A 20710-nucleotide genomic window follows, 5' to 3' on the forward strand; every position below is an offset into this window, starting at 1 on the left:
TGGTCTCTAAAAGGATTCAGACTGTGCACTTCAAAGACAGTGCAAGCTATTGTAGAAGGAGGCTGTCCCATGCCTATAGTAAGTAAGCACTGAATCTTTTACACTGAATCACTTGAAGTTTTCATCTCGCTGTGTGAAATACCTCTCAGGGTACAAAAGGCCTGGAAAATTAGGTCCAAAAATGCAGCTGTGTACCTTAATGAAGTAACTGGCTAATTCAGGGACTTGCAGTCTACTGTGTTGTCCCCTGTGTCATCTCAGGAGTGGGAGATCTCTGGTAAACATTTTTGCTTTCATCTTTTCTTTCAGGTGACAACTTCAGTTTCTGTTTCTGTTCTCTGTCCCAGAATGAGGCGCAAATTAAGAACTGATTTTTTTAAATAGCTGTAAAAGGCTTATGGTAAATTATTTGTTTCCTTTTTAATAGAGTAGGATTGCTGGACATTCTTACCTAAGCAAGTTCTGAAGTTCACCTGTCTTTTTCAGTTGGATACCATGACCCAACCAATTGTGTTCTCACAATGACAGGGGAAACATTTACTTTCAAGGAAGAAAAAAAAAAAAAAAGTGTTGGTAAAAGCTCCGTGTAAAATCCTTTAGATAGTAATTTAAGAAAAAGAAGCTAGTTCTATTTAGGAATAGCCTGCCTTTGTAGGTCCTGCTGGGCTGCTCTGAAAAACTGCTAGGCACTAGGTTTTTGATGCAATGTATTGATAGATAATTATCATGTTTTTTCATTATATAAGTTGACAACAAAAATAATCGGTTTTGATTTAAGTTTTTAATAACTTAAATTTTATTTAAATTTATATCAGGATTTGATAGGTGAGAAAATAGAAGTCTTCAAATGGAAAACATATAAGGAAGTATTTTTTCTAAAGCATCTTTACTGTTTGCATTACTGCATAATTCAGACAAAATGTTTGGGAAAAAGTATCTGATCTTAATTCCTCCTAAGTATTCTTTGCCTAGATAATTAGAAGTAAATGGTCTTACTGATTATATTTCTTGGATCATTATATTTCTTGGATCCTGAATGACATACCATTGATCTGTGTGTGATTCAGGCACTTAAATCTTGTATTTTACAATCACCTGTATGTGTTTTACATGTTACAAACTAGAGCTGACTAAATATATCACTTTGTAAAGTTAGTTTTAAATTCTTCAAGTTCTGTGCTTCACTTTTAAATGGCATTCTACTATACTACTACTGTCATGAGTCTTTTCTATACTGCTGGAACAGCTGATACTCTAGAAAAAGTAAAATTTTTTTTTTTTGAGAAACACTTCTGCTTGTATGCTCTTTTTTTTTTCTTTTTTTTTTTTCAGATTTTCGTGGAATGTTTTCAAACTTCTCCACTAGTGTTGCCTCCCACATATATATTTTAAAATGTCTTGAACAATAATCCTGCCATAAAGTGATCCTGTTATTATAATGCACAGAGCAACCAAAAATCCTTATATTGGGGAAGCTGTAGTTATTAAATGTTGATTAGTTTTCTGCTGTGCAATTCAGATTCAGCTGTTTTAGCACTCATCTGATTAGCCAGATACACCTCTTATTCCCAGATTTAAAAGAAAATCAGTAGTTACGGGATGATTTCCTAAGCATTCTTTTGAAATATCAAACTGACTATTTGGTGAACCACCAAACTGTATTCATTATGTGTTACTTAAACCGACAAGATTAAGTTTTTCTGTTTAGGATCTTGAAAGCTGCTTCTGTTTAGCATGTAGGTGCCACGTCATGGGTTTACACTGAGCTTTCTTTGCTATCTTTGGCCATGACCAAATTTTAAGCAAGTTTTAAAAGCTTTATTTCCAAGGGGACTCTTCACGCTGAAATTCATCATCTTTGTGAGTAACTGGCCCCCATTTTGTCTACATACTGAAGACTGTTTTAAGAACTCTGAACTTTCACGTGCTCATCATCTGTGTATCCTGAAAAGAAGGATTATATCTAATATTCTTACTGCACTACAGAATTTACTGTTAGAAGTAGACATTAGGGTTACTCCAAGGTTCACTTTTTAAAAACTTTGTGGATGCTTTCATATTGCTGCAATACGCCCATTTTCAAGGTTTGCGTATTTAAAAATACAGTAACTTCTCATTATTATTACTTTAAAGTATTCCTTTATCCTGTTTGTTCATACCTGTATTATATAAATCCTCCTAAATTAGGCTCATCCCCCTTCTTACTCTTACTGGAGGGATTTCTAGGTAAATTTCAAAACCATGTTCTTGATGTATATCGTGCACGTGGAGGTTGTATTCTGTGATTTCAATGATTTGCATATATTTTCTCTTTCAAGAAAGAGGACTGAATCAAAGTGAAACTTTTAGTCTAGTTTTGCCCCTTTTGAAACTTTAGCTGAGTGTTAGTGTTAGAATACATGGAACACTTGTATCATTCTCACTGTCTCTTGACACTGCTATAAGGATGGCTTATTTATTTGAAAGCTCTGTTTCCTTTCAGAGAGATTTAATGGCTTTTTCACTGTCTTCCAGGTTCTCATATTAACTAATATCATGCTGGGTATTTATCTCTTTGGATCCTAATTATTTTCTGTTATCCTCAACATGGAATGGAATTCAATTAAATGATCATTTTGGAACGCAGAAAGACAATTACATTTGAAGTAATTATTTTGGATCATGTTGGAGACACCAGCCATCCTTTAAACAAAAAAAAAAAAAAACCAAACAACACTGTTGGAGGAAGTCTTTGACATATATGAAACTATGCTCTTCATTCAATATTTTGCCCCATTTCCGTAAGTTATAAAGTTGTACATGTTGTAGTATATGTGACACAAATTGGTCGCAGATTTTACCAGTCCCAGCTTTCTTGCTCCCAGAACATACTCTGTGAGAGCAGATTAGTTAAGGTTGTTCCATTTCCATCCTCTTCCCTTCCCCAAAAAACAGTCTAATCTTCCTTGGAGAAGTAAAGTGTACCAAAAAAAAAGTTTACCTGTTTTTGTGAATTTATGTAGTGTTAATAAAAGAGACATTTTTCTTTAATATATATATTTTAATGAAGATCAATGTCACTGGTGTTGGGTGAGTGCACAAGTCAGGACTTGATTAGTCCTTGCTTGGTAAAACGAACTGAAATAGTGTTATGTAACTGCTGGGGTGCTGTGTGCATTCTGTTTTTGAATGCAACCACTTTTTTTGGCGGTTGAAATTATTTAACACTTTTTATTATTTCTTAGCTCTTCAGCTGTAGTTTTAATACAGCACTTCATCTTACATTTGGTTATGCTTGGTTTTGCATCAAGCTATGCCTAATAAAAGTTTCAGTTGCTTTAGAGTAGTTTTATACAAGTTCTGCTTTTTGTCTCAACAGAACTACAAGATGCGATTGCAGTCTTAAATGCACAGTTCTGTATTCTGTGGCAGCATTTTGTACATTCATGGAGCATGCTGTTCCTTGGACTATCTTGAGTTCTCTTCCTCTGTCATTTTTTCCAAACTTCTGTCTGTTAATTTAGCATAGGCAACAAGGTTTTAACTTGCTTGATGTAGGTAGTCAGTGAAAGTTTTAATTGCAGTTTAAGAACAGACTGCTACTGTTGAGAAGTTGTTGAAGTTTTTCCTGATAAATACAATTTTCAATGAGAAACCTGAGAAGTATCAAGCAGATCATCTTTGGCTTTTTTCTTCTTAGTTGTTTGTTAGCATTTCTCTATTTTTAAAATGGTTGTGTGTGTTAATATGCCATGATTGACATGACAGTAAACTTGTAATGTAAATTGAAGACTAAAGCTGAAGATTGGAAATGGCAGTAACCCTGCATTTAAAATTGATTGCTGACTTCACTGTTAGTGAATTACTTTTTAATGAAAAAGTTGAGTTCTGCCTCTGAGAGTGGACTGCTTTTTTTGAAGAAAGTTAAGAACACTGGAAAAATAAAAAGGAATCCTTGGCTAATGAAGGGGTTAGTTTGATGTTTGGGATTTTTTTGAGGGGGGTTGTTCTCAGTCAATGGTGTTGCTGAGGGGGTATGTGTAAGAAGTTAAGTACCTGACCTAATAAAATTTTTCTACACAACTGTGGAGAAAGCTCAGTTGATCTAATAAAATCATGGGCTTTTGGGAAATGTAAATGGCTCATAGGGGTATGTTGCAAGCTTACCCAGGCTACTACTTCGCAAAAGCAGAATGAGTTAATTCTCCCATGGTTTTTTTTTTTTTTATTTGACCTTCTTAGTAATATCTGTTGAGCCAATAAAATGAAAATTCTTTAAAGCAAATTGGGATCTTCTTTAATCTCAGTTATTCTAGTAGCTACAGGAGATTGAGTGTTTCTTGATTCATGGAAAAGGAGTTTTGTAATGATCTACAAAACCAAATTCCCAGTTAGAGCATATAAATATAGTATAACTTTATTTTTTACACATCAGTGATACCATAAAGCACTACCATTTTATTGCCTGGATTTTTCTGGCAAGTTACAAGGTCACTTGGGAACTCATGCATCTGTGACTAGATATGAGTGTGTTTTGTTTAGAATAAGCGTTGAGGTCTTCCATTCTTAAAATAATGCCTATTCTTATAATTTTGAAAATTGGACTGTATAAACTTGAGTCTCACAAACTGTGTGAGCTCATGTCATTCAGGGCTTGATATTCAGGAAAATTATTCCTGCTGATGCCTACATGTTCTTTGTTTTTCATACTTCCACAAGCAAGAGAGAAATGTCTCCGAGAAGCTCTACATTCTTTTGCACTTTAATATTCCTTATTTGTCAGAAAAGTTCTTTTTTTTTTCCCACTGTTAGTAACCATTGTACAGATTGAAAAAACTACGTACTGTAATCTTAAAAACCTACATTAGTGAATTAAAAGAGTCATTAAATTCATAATGTAGGTTATGTTTAAACTAGTGTGAGACTGGACTACCACTGCAGGGAGCTGTCTCCATTGCTATAGTTGCATGTTTCTGTTGCATCCCTTGTTTCTCAACGTCAGCAATCAGGAAATCACATGGTTGCTTTGCCCAGTAATAAGCAATAGAACAAGAGGGAATGGCTTCAAGTTGCACCAGGGAAGGTTTAGACTAGATGTCAGGAAGCATTTCTTTACAGAACGGGTTGTTAGGTGTTGGAATGGGCTGCCCAGGGAGGTGGTGGAGTCCCCATCCCTGGAGGTGTTTATGAGTCGGGTTGACTTAGCGCTGAGGGATATGGTGTAGTTGGGAACTGTCAGTGTTAGGTTAATGGTTGGACTGGATATCATCAAGGTCTTTTCCAACCTAGACAATTCTGTGATTCTGTGAAAACTAGTTCATTGCCATAACCATAACTGGCATGGTGGCAGTGAGAAGCCATTGCGAGAGACTGAGAGCGCCAAAGTGTCCATTTCAGCAGCAGCACAATCATAAACTGATTGAAGCAATCAAAATGTGAAACTACTCCCTAATTTGTTTTGTCCTGGATATACATATACATACAGAACCAATGTACATAGAGATGCATGCGTAGCCAAGTCATATTTGACGTACATATGGTTAAACATTTTATACGTACTCTTACAAGAATAAACATACAGTGCCTTCCATTTTCTCAGTCCGTTGGGAACCTGAGCTGTGCTCTGGTTCTGGTAGCAATAATTATTTGATCTATCTTTAAATTTAAAATTTAATCTGTGATCTAACTTCTTTCTGATGATAGCTGATTTATATTAGCTAGATGGCTCAATGATGAGTATTGTGTCTCTGGCTTGTAGCAGGATGAAAACAAAACAGTTTCTACACTTGAAAAATAGGTCTGACAGGATATCTAAGAATAAAGAACAGTTATTTGCAGAGACCTAAGAGATCTTTTTATCTTTGCAGAATGTTTTTTCAACTTTTCATTGCAGATGCTATGTGAAGTGCACTGCAGTAGTTCATAGAGGAATTTAAGCTTTCTCATAAAGCATACTCTGTTTTGACAGGTCTTTCAGTATAGTCTAGGTTTGAATTTCTTAATCTCCAGATAGTTGTACTTGCTGAGAATGAGAACAAGATTAATCAATAGCATGTAGTTTGGTACTCGAACACTCAAGACAATGCTGCCTTTTTATTTTCTTTTCTCGGATAGGAAATCAAAGCAAATATAGGAGTTAGAAAACATTCTCTTAAATTAATGTTCTACGATGTCAACTAAATTACAATTAAAGAGAATGCTTATCTGTAAGTCTTTAAAACCATTGAATAAATTATTCTTTTTCTCTTAAAAATCTCAAATTGTGTTGATAATCCAAATGGAAGGTCTCCTCGGTGTGGAGGGGGAAATCCCTTAAATCACTGTGTGGAAATGCCTTGAAATATGACTGAATCATACAAAGTAACTTGCTAAGCTCAAGTTCCTTTGTTGTCAGCCGCCTTTGCAGAGGTCCTTGTAGCAAACAGACTGGAAGAATTAGAACTTAATAAAGGGAATAATTGTCTTGTAGTATAACACTCTATGAAGAGGCACGTGAAGTTACATAAGCTTATTTAACTATGCCTGAATGAACAAAGATCATGATGACCTTTAAGACTGGTAATAGGATGACTGGGATGAGTAACTCTTTCTTGCATTGTGAGAAGCATGCTGGTCATATGCCTTAAGTTAACTTACTTAACGTTAACTTGCTGTAAGGAAATAGATATCCTTAGAATTGAATTTGTGTTAACATTTTGTTCTTTTTGCAGTCTGCAGCTTGCAGTAGCAATTGCAGGCTAGTGCCATTGACTACAGCCAGTTCATTTGTGTTTATACTCTTGAGTCCATGTTAGATTCTTTCTTTTTTAGTCATTTCCACATACTCACACACCCCACACCCCCCCTTGTGAAAGTCTTCAGAACGCTATCTTAAACCTCTTTATTTGTCTCTTTAATCAATGGCCTATAATGGCCTGATAAGAACTGTACTGTTTGTGAATTACCAAATCCAGAGCAGGATTGGTGGCAGCCCATCAAATTGGTACTTATAATATAAAAGCCTTTTTTACGTTTTCAGTACAATTACGAAATTAAAATATAATATCCTTGGATGTATATAAACTTGTGCCAGGGGAAGGATAGTCAAAAATAATATACCCATTATTGACTGTTGATCACAGAAAACAGACAAAATAATGTCACTCTGAATTTACTAAAATGGAAAAAATTCAAGGAAGAACTAGAAAGCATCAGGAGGGGGAATCCCTACCGCTCTTTAGTTCCAGTGTTTGAAAAGGATTTTCAGTATTTCTTGATTTAGGATTGTAACATTGTATTCAAATGAGTGTTGTGTTGACTTGGTAAAACCGCCTGGCTTGTAACGTAATTTTTTTTTCTTGTTTTTTCTACCCAGCCTCTGCAGCCTGCCTGTCTTAATAGTTGGAAACATTAGAAAACTGATTTGATACTCCATTTTACATTTTCCATACTATAATCTTAACTTTTTTTAATGTCACCTAAATACATATCCTACCATAAAAACTGGACCACAGGAACTTCCTGTTTAGAATACTGTGTTTTGAAATGAAATACTTTTTTAATGTTCATGTTCTTTCTTTTTCGTCACATCAAAATACTTGAAGTACAGAACAAGTAAATACAGTGTGTGATTACAAAAGGTTGTTAATGCAAATGGTGTGGTTTCCAGTTTGACACAGTTTATTCTTGTGTTATGTTGTAGGTCTGTCAAATGGGTTTGGAGATGGAAGTAATGAGAGAGCATTAGATGATACTCCGGGAAGAAAAGTTGAACCTCGTCGCCGCTGTGCATCAGAATCTAGTATTTCATCTAGTAACAGTCTTTTGTGTAACTCAAGGTAAAACTGTAAATCTGAAATATAAATTTGAGAGACCAACATGAAGATTGCATAAATTTTAGAAAAAATAGTGCATTTCAGTTTTCTCAGCTGTGTGTCAAATCTGAGACACCTTTCAGGATTGCTAGTATTATCCTTCTGTTGAATTCGGCTTATTGCAGTTCTGGGCAGTTACACTTTATACTTGACTACGCTTCTCTTGCTTTGTGTAGGTACATGTACATATTTGTGCATATCTTGTTTTAATTACCTTCCTAATCTTGAATACTAAAAATGGATGTGTTTATTTTGGTGAGCAGAGGAGAGAAGCAATTTCCAAAGCAGACTCTTGTACGTAGGGAAGGTAAATTAAGTAGCTGTGGAACTGTAGACGATCAGTCTGTGATTTGGATTACTGGCTAGTTACTGCAGTAATAATAGTACCTGTATACCAACTATTGACTTTCTCTTTGTGAACTCTGTTGTTAAAGATAGGACTGTCAGAATGGTCACCTCTGTCACCAGTGAGAAATAGTTCTCCATCACCAGTGGTGCACATCTTCCAAAAGCACACTAGTCTCTGTGTAAAAGGTAGCTGTCTCCAGTCCTGGGCTATGAGGATGGTGTATACAGGAATATAGGGCAAATCTGTTAAAGAAAACAAAAAAAAGGTATTAAACTGTTTAATGGAATGGTGTTAAAGCACTCATGTCAAACAGGCTTTCAGAAACAAAGAGAATTTAATATCGCATCTCTTGTAAATGTGATATATTGAAGATAATAATTGCTGTTCAGATTCTGTGATCTCTTAGACAACTCAAGTGTGCAGAGAAAAAGAATTCCTGTTTTGGGTATAGGCATTCCACAACTGAAAGACTTGAATTTGTAGTGAAAAATGAAAGAAAATAATTGTGTTTCCTATGTAGTGGAACTGTTGAAGCAGAGGGAACATTTTATCATTTGGACAGTATCCAGTGTAACATTGGAGACAAAGTAGCTTCTCTCATTGTGCATGTATAACCTGTACAGCAGTCAAGGTGCATCTGCATACTGTTTGTCTTCTGATAACCAGGCAATTCTGGGCATGAAAATAATCTGGGTTTTTGGCTTTTATGTTGTTTGTGTTTGTTACATAAAATTTGTTAGAGCTTGCTGCTCTGATTTTGCCATGTACTGATGAATTTTAAATGCTTTTTCAAAGTCTTGATTTATAGTGAACATTAATTATCAAGTAATGGTTTTAACACTGGTTTTTTCATAGTTTTAGCCTACCGAAGTGTGGCAAAGGTAAACCTGCACTTATACGAAGACACACACTGGAAGACCGAAGTGAATTAATATCATGCATTGAAAATGGAAACTATGCCAAAGCAGCAAGAATTGCAGCTGGTAACTATGAATATCGTGTTCTTAAGAATATTGTGTAACTATAATTTTGTCCATTTATTTGATAGATTCTAGCATTGTTATTTTTGCTGCTGAAATACATTAAGCATTCTGAAAATGGTGTTGATAGTGACTACTGATTTCTGCTTTGGATTCTTTAAAGACTTCGAAAAGAGTAGTACCTGTTCTTGCTTTTTTGATTAATAATTGGTATTTAAAGTGATCAAGCTACTCTAGTAATACAAGTGAAACTTGGCCTGAAGTACTATTGTAGTTCTGTCCATCTTTTTGTTTGTTCAGCTAGTTGGGTTAGGTTTTACTCCTCCTGTACTATTCTGCATAAATTTGCTGACAGATAAGTAAGACATGGTCTGCTTTGATTACAGAAAAATTTGGAACTGGAAAGAAGTGGAAATTTGTATGACTGTAGAGGATAGCAATTTACCAAATTTTAGGGAAATAATTATGTTCTGTTGATATGTTTTCCACCTGTTTCAGTATTTTAATTTCATTAAAGATTTAAGTAGGTCATCTTTTCTGCAAGTAGAACTGTGTTTGTTTAATGCAGTGCTCCCATGCTGAAGTTAGGCATCAGCCTTGCAGTGTCTGACTGGCCTTAGTGTCTGACCTTACAGCTTTTCTTCCCCTCATCCTGGGGGTGTTCCTTGTCCAGACCGTCTCATGTCTTTCTAGTGCTTTTACCTTTGTTTGCCTTAGTCTGTTCTTTTCTCCCCATGTGATCAGTTTTGTTTTTCTTTCTTGCAGCTAATCCGTTTTTAGCTACTGCTTCATTACTCTCAGGTTTAGTATCTTTATCATCTGTGGTGAGCTCTTATACAGGACATAACCTTTTCCATTCGTTTTTCTTACTCTGTCCTTGGATAGTCCTGTATTTAACACTTTCCACTTAAGATTCCTGTGCCTGTTTTTTCAGAACTCTCCTTGATCTCTCTTAATTCTCTGTTCTCAGATACATTCTACAGCTGCATAAGAGTAGGAGTGAATGACATATAACAACATTATTTTATTTATTACTATATATTCTGTCTAATTTGAGCTCTCCTGGCTGCCTTCTGCACCCTATTACCTCAGCAGATCAAGAAGAGAAAATAAGTAGGAGGGAAGTGAAAAGTCCTTAATGTTCTGTGCATAACTGAAATTTTACCATGTTTTATTAGTAGAATTCCAGATTCTACAAAGAAACTTAAATAAGGAGGTGCTCATTCGTGGCAAAATGTCTCTAAACAGTTCTGTTTGACAGATATATATGCTTTAGAAGCAGTGCTTATGGTTATGCTGGTTTTAGGTCCAAGGAATATCTTGTTTCTACTTACAGGATGCTGTCTCAGAACCTATGGTATGTTGTAACATTGCACTTAGGATGGGATGCTGTTTTTCAGTGATTAATGGATGTTATCATTGTACACTGAAATATGTTAGTTGAAGCTTAAACAGTGTTACAAAGAGTGCTGTTAAAATCACAAAGTGAAGTGTGCAAGTTAGGGCATGCTGTTTTCTGTAATACTGCTGCCATGTTCAGCACTTTTACCTTGTGATGTTGAGGTATGCTTTGGAACCAGGTCCACTCAGTGTACTGGACAAGTTAAGACTATTACAGAAAACTGTGTTCTATACTGAAATATGAAGATTATATTGAGATATAAATACAGAGGATGAATTAAAGGTTCAAAAGTGATTCAGAATTCTAACTTCTGGTCCTTCAACTTGTAGAAGCAATAGGGTTTTCTTGTCTTTTAAATAGAATTGCCTGTATGTAATAGCTTGTTGTCCTTTGTGTGCAAGAGCACTGGAAGATGAATAGACACATGCTATGAGTGGTTTTCATTAATAGCTGCTCTCTACAGACAGACACATGCTGAGGTTTGTAGGCCTTGGGTTTCTTTATAGGGACAGGAAGTTACTGCGCCAAAGTGGCAGTGTGTTCTTCTGCCTGTCCCTCCTGAACTCTTGCAGTCCTTTTCTTGCTTATTTCTTGTTCTCTGATCCAAGATTCTTACCAGCTCACCTGTTCATGGGCTCTCTCATGCTTTTTGTCCCATTTTCAATTCTCTGTCCAGTCAGTTGATCCACCTTCTTGTCAGATTGCCTGAGTGTATTATACTTGTGCGTATTAACATTAATATGGCTTTTAATGAGAAAGCAAAAAATGTCCTAGAGGACCTCTCTAAAAAGACATAGAAAGAAACAAAGAAACTAGTAAATAGATTTAGTAACTGTTTTTCCAAGGTAATGTAATTCAGTAAGAAATAGTATAAATAAGACATTTTTATGGTTTCATGTAATGGAATCCACTAATTAGAGATACCTGTAAAGCCTGATGGGATTGATGGCAGAGATCTCTGTTTTCTTAAGATTTGTTCAAGGTCTTAAAGACACTGGAAAAATCTTATTTATTTATCTTTCTCCTATGATACCTACTACTATAATAGAACCTATAACCACTTTTATCTTCAAAAACATCTAACATATTTGTCATGTGGTGGCAAACTATTATGAATTACTGCATTTTGATAACGTTACATAGTCGTGAATCTCTAAAGTTAGACTTCCCAATGAAGTATTTTCTTGAAATGCTGATGCCATTATATATCAAAAATCAAATATAATTGAAAGGATTAGCCTATGGGTGAAAAAAGACCTAGAGTATATTGTAGAGAATGATGGACTTTTTTGTGTTGTGATCACCTTGAACACTTTTTCCTAGCTATTTCTACTCTTAGAAAGTCTGAAACCACTTTTTTCCCAGTACTTTTTTTGTGATGTTGAGATAGAATATATATCTGCATGTCAAATTTCATTATAAACAAGCATTGCCCATCGTAAATAGGAGCAGATTAGGAAGAATTGAGGAATAAATTGTATTTTGGCAAGTAGAGAGCTCCTTCTATCAAGTATTGCCATAATGCTAAAAAAAAGTGCAGGTGCAACCACTGAACAGTATTTTGGTACCACGTTTCCCTGTGCAACAAATGCTGCCTCATCTTTAGATCTTGTGAAATTTCACTATCTTCTTCCTACTTTTTCCACCCCCAAGTCTGTCTTGAGGGGATAACTTGCTGTCTTCTGCCCATTCTCTACTGTCCCTCTGTATCTAGGGGGCCAACTGCAGTTCTGGTTTACTGAAAGGCTTAAACCTTGTCTCATGTTTCAGTCCAGTGCTGAGCAACAGGGAAGAAAACAGAGGATACTGGTAGAAGCAACCAGTAACAAAAACTCAGTTTTCTTTTCTGCTGCCTCCTGAGAAGGAAAAACCCACTATTGCAGATGCTTCCTTTCAACCCTTTTAGTCTTTTTGAACTTCGCTGCAGCAAAGTGGTAGGCGGAGAGACCAAGAGGGCTGATTAAAAATAAATAGAAATTGAAATGCAGATTAGAATTTATGCATAAGAATAGAAAGGTATACCAGGCAACCATTTTAAATTATCAGTGCTAATCCTACTATGGATATCCAACACCTTGGAAATATACCATGCAACTTGCATCTTCGAGACCATTGTCTCTTTGATAGTATCATAGTTTCAAAAGAAACGGGTTATTTGGAGTACCATAATTTTATGCTTTCTTTTGAGCTTTTTCAAAGGGAAGGAATTACTAGAATTTGTTAAACATTTCCTTTCTGAGTACTAAGATCTTTTATGATAATGCTGTTTCTAGAAGTGTCTAAAAACTTGTTTATCTCTAGGTGTGGATTAAAGTACTAGTATCATTTAAAGTGCTGTTATGAACATTACCTGCTTTTTATTGGTACGTGCATGAAATGTGGTTTTGGTATTTGGATTATAATGATCATGAGATATTGATGAACTGCAGATTTGTCTGAGGTTTCATTCTTTAACATTTTAATTTTATATTTAATTATTATTTGTTCTTAGAAGTTGGGCATAGCAGTATGTGGATTTCAACTGATGCTGCAACATCTGTTCTTGAGCCTTTAAAAGTAGTATGGGCCAAATGCAGTGGATATCCCTCTTACCCAGCTCTGGTAAGTAAGCTTCCCATCAGTACACTAGTGATACTGTTTCTGGTCTGAAAATACCGGTGTGTGAGTTTAATTGATAAATTCCCATTCAGATAGAATAAAGGTAGACTATTCCGCCTTCTCTACCATGCATCCAGTTTGGAAAATGATTGCAGTATCAGATGTTGAGTCAATCTCTACTACCCTACACATCTTTTGGGATGTACAGTACCTGTTGTCATGGTTTAACCCCAGCTGGCAACTAAGCACCACACAGCCTCTCACTCACTCTTCGCCAGTGGGATGGGGAAGAGAATCAGAAGGGTAAACATGAGAAAACTCACAGGTTGAGATAAAGCCAATTTAATAAGTAAAACAAAAGCTGCACACACAAGCAAAGCAAAACAAGGGATTCATTCCCCACTTCTCATTGGCAGGCAGGTGTTCAGCCATCTCCAGGAAAGCAGCACTCCATCATACATAATGGTTACTTGGGAAGACAAGCTCCATCACTCCCAACGTCCCCCCCTTCCTCCTTCCCCCAGCTTTATATGCTGAGCATAACATCATATGGTATGGAATTATCCCTTTGGTCACTTGGGGTCAGCTGTCCCAGCTCTGTCCCCTCCCAGCTTCTTGTGCACCCCCAGCCTACTCGCTGGTGGGGTGGTGTGAGAGCCAGAAAAGGCCTTGGCTGTGTAAGCACTGCTCAGCAGTAATGAAAACATCCCTGTGTTATCAACACTGTTTTCAACACAAATCCAAAATGGCCTCATACTAGCAACTATGAAGAAAATTAACTCTATCCCACCCAAAACCAGCACACCTGTCTCAGTAGGCTCAGTAGGCTTTTACAATATATATTATTGGTTAAAGGATCAACTGACATCTTTTTAGTGTTGGAACTATAAGATATTTTCTTCTGCAAAATGAGTATAAAAATATTCTGATTCTGCAGTTCATTATAGAAACAAAAAACATGGTAGTGTCAGAAAAAATTGAATGATTGTACTGGAAAATTAAAGCTGTTGTGCCTGTGTTATTTTAGGAGAAATACACGCAGTTCTATTTCAGTCAAAGTTTGCAGAGAAAATGTCATTGATAAAGTGTTTGGCGTCAGGCGTTTGGGGTTACAGAAACAGTTCGTGTACTTGATTTGTATAATATACTTGATTTATATAATATATAATAGACTGGACAGTCATGACTGTTTTAATATATGTGTGCTGGAGACATCAGGAAATGTATTCAATACAGAGTTAAGTTAAAACCTGTGGAGGTGAGATTCAGAGCACTTAAGTTCCTTCAGTGTGTGACTTGAACACCATTGGGTCACATGCTGAAAATTTGATGATTTGATTGTCTCTTGAATGGTGTTAGCACTTCAGTGTTAGATTTAAGCAGATCATGACCAAAGGGCTTCTTTTCTAACCAAAGGGCTTGTTTTCTGCCCACTTCTTTGTCAGCACTGGTGTTTCTCTGCATGTGAAGAGTTGATTGAGGAATTAAACCTCACTCAAGAGAAGTTGTTCTGATTTCTACGAACTCCCCACTGTGTTAGCTTTCTGTTGGTTTAGTTCCTGTAATCAGTTTACTGCAGATTAAGGATGGTGCCAGTGTGGATGCTGGAAGAGCAAGAGGAGTTTGTAGGGAAGGAGATGGGTGGAACAGGCATGGGGTAACATATCCCCTCCTTGGTAGAGCACTTGATAGTACTGTGATCTGCCTACAAAGGACTTTTTCCATCAGTCTGATCAGTTTAATGTTAGCAGCGTTTTTGCCCCTCCCCCAACTTTTGTTTACAAAGGAATTGTGACTCTAACTGCATGTTTTGCAGAAAACTGAGTCATTAAATTGGATATGCAAGATACTTGAAAGTGACTTCTGATTTATTGTTTTCTGTTTGGGTGGTTTTCATTGCTTAGAGGTTTTTTCCCTCCAGATTTTCAGTGTGGAACTTGTATTTAGCAGAAATAAATAGTTATACCTTAACATAGGTTGTTTCTTTAAGGTATCTGAAATTCAAAACCCAAAGTTTGAGGCCAGTTACAGCTTTTAGAAACACTGGTTCAACTTTCTCCTTCTGAAACGTGCTTGTCATTCTACTGAGTAGTACAAAGTGGAATTTGGATGTGATTTTAAGAACAACTGATGTGGGTGAAAAATGCTCTAGAGATAGGGTTTGGGTTTTTCTTTTCAATTAAAAGCTATAGCTGTCCCTCCAGTGTGCCTATTCAGTTTCTGTCAAGAAGTTACCTAAGTGTGTAGTACAATTTATATGTAGTGGCTGTTTATGATTCTCCTTTCCCATTAACTTTATTTGTGATACCTCCTGAAAATAAATGATGTAGTTTTAAAAATTTGGAACTGTTCTTTCTTCTGTTTTATAGATTATTGACCCTAAAATGCCTCGTGTTGCTGGTCATCACAACGGTGTTACTATACCAGTGCCACCTCTGGATGTACTGAAAATTGGAGAACAAATGCAGACCAAATCAGATGAGAAACTATTCTTAGTACTATTTTTTGACAATAAAAGAAGTTGGTATGTTATTGAATGTGTTGTTTGATGCAGTGACTTAAAATTTTAAAACCTGTACCTTTAGTCTAGAAGAAAATTGAAACATTATCATTCCTATGGAAGTATCAACTGTAATGTTAAAATTTCATATTTGAGTCTGTTCTTGGACCAAGGCATATCATCACTTAAAGATGCCTTTTTGTGGTCAGTTTGGAAGAAAATAATATAAGTAATTAATTAGTCTTCTGGTTTAATTTACAAGCTGGTTTCATTTACTGACCTGAATAAATTGCTTCTTTGGCTAAACAGATTTTTTTAAGATAACAGTCTTTAGTATTTATCTGTATCAGCCTTCATCACTGCTTTCCTAATAACAATATTTTTTTTTCCCACAGTCTGCTCAAGTGCATTTTCTTTACATTTTTAACCTCTCTTGTTAAATGCTTTATTAACACTCTCATTTGATGTTCTTAGCCCTTTCTAAATTTTTTCATGAAACCTTCCCTTTTTCCATTTCTTTCGGTATCAGCAATATGCTGTGTGGAGCCTGAAGGGATAATTCACACAATAAAACATTCTCTTCTGCTTTCACTAGCTCTTTTGATTTGGATTTTTTTTTTGTTAGTTTGGGGGGGGGGGGGGATTTATTTTTGTTTGGTTGGATATTTTGCTAGAAAAGGTATGGAAGCTTTTCATTACCTCTCTTTCTTCCTTTCATCAAATAATGTATTTATTTCCTGTGTTCTTAATACCTTTCATTTCTGGGTTTCCACATGGGTCAAGCTAGCTTTAAATCTTTTTATATCTCAGTTTTATTCTTGAATTTGCTTACATGTTCAGATATCATTTCCCTCTTTAGCTGATCATATGTGATGTCTAGAAATGCTTCCATTCTCCTGACTCTCCTCTACACTGTCACCTAAATAATTTTTGCCTGAAATATATAACTGATTTGCTTTTCTATCCCCTTAAATCCTTTGGTATAACCAGTTCTTTAGCTTGCACTCTCTGTTCTTCAATTCTTTTCTTAATTAATTGGTACTTCTTCATGATCTTCTTTGTTCAGTTGTGCAGGATGCCATGAGATCCTGCATTCTTCTGCCTTTGTTCATAGAGAAAATCCAGATTTAAATATACTCAGTATTTTGTTTCTCATTTTTCTCTTACTGGTATCACAAATATCCCTATCCACTTTCTTAATTGCTCTGATTGTTTCTGATCCTGGGAGTCCTCTGTAGCTTAAACCTTTCTGATTTGTTACCATATGCAGGTGGTCCTAAATCTTGCAAATATTATGCAAAGCTGTCTCTAGCGGACACTCTGCATAGATGGACAGGAAAGGCTAAATTCTTTTCCAGCACCTTTCCTCTCTCCTCCTCTACTCCCCCCTCCCCTTTTATTTTGGTAATGGTTTGTTTATCCTGATTATTTTGGTCATTTTGGCACTCATCATTCTAACTCACTTTTGTCTCTTTTACTCCTGAACCCACATCTGTGATTTTCATTCGCTTGCAGGTTATATGTCATCTTAAGTCCATGATACCAGATTCTATCACCTATGGATTACCTTTTCAAATAGTGATACTTGTTTCTTCTCCTACGCCCCTTGCATCTGGGGGACTTGGCAAGCTTTCTGTTAAAAATACCTTCTTAAAACTTCCCTCTCATCTCTATTAAAACTGATAATGGTTAGACTGCTGCTTATCATGATGATGTTACTGTTCTTTACTATTCTGTCTGTATCCTTGTACTGACACTTCTTTGGTTTCAGTGTATGTGCTCAATGCAATAGGGTTGTAGTTTAGAATGCTTTAATAAAAAGTATTTAAAGAGACAGTTTCATTCGGTAAAAAAAAAATAATCTTTGAATAAAATGTTTTATATCAGCTTTTAATGTCTGATTTGCAGATGGTTCGGCTCCAAATGGACTTGCAAACTGAAGTTTTTTAACAGAAGCATGGCTTCTGCCATTTGCAGGGTTGGAATTGCAGACTACAGTAACATACTTTAATAGATATTCATTAGTTTACTTTTTTTTTTCTTTAATACTTGTAATTTAAGAGGATAAGATTAAGAGAAACATTTATAGAAATGAATAAATTTACTTTATACTTTTTAATTAAATATATAGAATGTTTTTCATTTAACTAGAAGAATGGAGTGTAAAGGTTTTTTTCGTTAGCACTCCTCTATGCCCAGCAGTTAATGATATTCATGTAGCTTGAAATGGAAAAGTACTCTGAATAATGAGTTAATGGGACTTCATACTGCAGGGTAGAAGGATACTAAGCAGAACTTCCTTGACAGTTTGGCTTTCCCCTAAAAATCAAATTGAGATGTCTCAAATGTAAGGCAAAAATTCATCTGCCAATTGCTTGTAATAATGAAAGAATGGAGAGAAACAATACTGTGTCAAGTGGATCTTGAGTCACCTTCATTATTAGTTGCTCTGCCTGTTCTTAAACTAAACTGCATCAGTACTTCATGCTATTTTTTTTTTTTCAATTGATACTTAATCTTTAAATAAGTGTTATTGAATTGGAATGTATTCTTTGTTTTTGGAAGAGGCTTTCTTAATATTTCATGTTCTTTAAAATATTTAAGGCAAGTAAGTACTGTCTTAAAAGGAATTTTATCACTTTATTTAAGATGCTAAAGCTGATCTTCCATATGAGAAACACAGTATAGCAGCCCTGACATTTCTGGACAGACTTCTTGATTTTACTCTGTATTTAACATACTTATTTTACACTTTCATACAGGCAGTGGCTTCCTAAATCCAAAATGGTTCCCCTTGGGATAGATGAGACCATAGACAAGTTAAAAATGATGGAAGGACGTAACTCAAGCATACGAAAAGCAGTAAGAATTGCTTTTGATCGTGCTATGAATCACCTGAGTAGAGTCCATGGAGAACCAGTCAGTGACTTCAGTGATATTGACTAACAGAAATTCTACCAAGGCATGAAAAATACCACACAGACTTGAACTGTACTAATGAACCTCTTTGTCTAAAAGAATGTATTGAAGATACAACCCCTTAATTGTTCATTCAGTGGCTGAGTTCTGCAAACTTGAAATAGTTGAGCAATTCTTCTAAATCACCATTGCCATATTGATTAATGATTTTATCGTGTTGTAGTTTGGAGGATTTTCCACTAAACCTGTTAAAATGTCTTGTTCATAGTGTTCATAATTGTACATAAATGTATATTCAACACTTAACTTATTCTGATTTTAGAAGTAGCTCTTTAATTCCTTTTATAATTTTGCTGGGGAGGGAGTTGGTATTTGTTTCCATGCTTTCTACTTTTTTCTCTCTTTCTTTCTGAGGTTAAATTACCTAAGCACCATCTTCCAGCTTAAGGTGTTTAGTGGATCTTAAAACCTAATATCAAAATGACATCAAATATATGTTTGCCTAAATCATATACAATATGGTGCTGCTTGTATCATTTCTTCCTTGGTCTGTAGCTTCTGAAAAAGACTTCTGAATGTTTGTGTAAATCGTTGCTCTTTGCACAAAGTACCACATATTTAAGATTGATGTAAATTTACAATTACAAATATGTATTTTAAGAAAGGAAGTTGCATTATTTTGGAGGGTACTTTGTGGGAAAGACATCAAGAAAAAATTATACTATGTACATCACTTGCAAATCACCAAAAACACTCCATTGTTGCCCAAAATAACTTGATTGTTTTTGTTTTGAACAAACCTGGCTTAAAGCCTGCAAGCACATTATTTCTTTCAAAACCATATCCCATTTATCTCCCATTGATTTAATTTTGTTGATATGTGTGCCTCCCTGTGTTTTATTTATTGTAGAAAATGTATTAATTTGCTTTATAATGAAAAATAAAATTGACAAATATATTGATATGCATTTTTATACAGGCACATGAGAAGACAACTTGCTTTGGGAGAAAAATGTATTGGAAATTGTATAAAATAACTCGATGGTTTGTGTGTAATTTGATTTTTTTGTAACTTGTAATCTTTTGTTTCCGATGAGGGGATTTATGTAACTTTTAATTTAGAACACTTTGGTAGCAATAGAAACTTTGGATACATTTTTGTATGGTACATGTGATGTATATAGAATTAGTACTTTATTTTTATTTTTAAGAAGTAAAGCATTATGTTTGGGCAGGGGGAAGAAGAAGGGTGGGTTTCCAGAACTGCATTTTTATATTAAAAAAAAAAAATAAAGTCAAGATATTGATTGTTGTAGCTACTTTATTCCTACCTTCACTGAGATACTGAATTTGTAACAATGAAAATGGCAAGGTATGTTTGCAATGTGATTTATAATGACTCCATTATTTATAAATGCACTGTGTTTGAACTCTTTTTTGCAGTGATATCTTAAATACTGTACCAAGTTATATAATATGAAACACCAAATAATGCATATGAATGCACGAAGTATTTATGCCCAGCTTTTTTATAAAGGATTAGCAAATACAGCAAAACCAATACTTTTGAAATCTTTTTTTAAAACTTCATTGAATAGCATACTTCATTGTTAAACCTGCTTGAATCTTTATTTTAAAGGGACAATTACTTTTTAAATAGTTTTTAATGTTTTTATTCTCTATTGTTTGTAATACCCCCTTAGAAGCTTGAAATAAAATTTCTTTCTCAACTGTTAATTTTGTCCTGAATTTAGCCCCTGAGATTTTGCTGTAGTGCCCATTTTCTTACTCCATGACAGCTGCTACAGAGGCACTAGTTCAAGAACCTGATTGCTTTCTTGCTGTGGCATGAAGTGTCATCCTTACTGAGCCCCCTGCACGGTACGTATTCTAGCTAGCTAGACTAGCTGAGACCAGTTACCTTATAATGGACTCTTAATAATTACAGAAATGAGCTGGGTAAATTCACAAACGATCAAGCAAATAGTTTTCTCAGTCTTGACAGGAAACACAGCTTCAGGGAGAGTAGTGATGGCCGGGACCCTGTAAGGACCTTCACTGAATTGTGCTGCTGTCGTATAAACAACAGCCACATCATGTAGAAAAATAAAATGAATATTTGATTTTTTG

The 20710-nt window shown here is 35.4% G+C and overlaps 1 protein-coding gene across 2 annotated transcripts in view; it reads left to right on the forward strand.

Annotated features, from left to right (window-relative positions):
* Window positions 1-20311, forward strand: part of BRD1 (bromodomain containing 1) — a 74317-nt gene extending 54006 nt beyond the window's left edge. For both annotated transcript variants that reach the window (XM_074903246.1, XM_074903247.1), the window contains exons 14-18: window positions 7661-7796; window positions 9037-9164; window positions 13055-13164; window positions 15531-15685; window positions 18424-20311. In XM_074903246.1, the coding sequence (XP_074759347.1) occupies window positions 7661-7796; window positions 9037-9164; window positions 13055-13164; window positions 15531-15685; window positions 18424-18607 (713 nt within the window). In that variant the 3' untranslated portion in view covers window positions 18608-20311. The remainder of the gene's footprint in view (window positions 1-7660; window positions 7797-9036; window positions 9165-13054; window positions 13165-15530; window positions 15686-18423) is intronic.
* The last annotated feature ends 399 nt before the right edge of the window (window positions 20312-20710 follow it).

Source organism: Athene noctua, chromosome 3 (assembly GCF_965140245.1).
Source record: "Athene noctua chromosome 3, bAthNoc1.hap1.1, whole genome shotgun sequence".
NCBI lineage: Eukaryota > Metazoa > Chordata > Aves > Strigiformes > Strigidae > Athene > Athene noctua.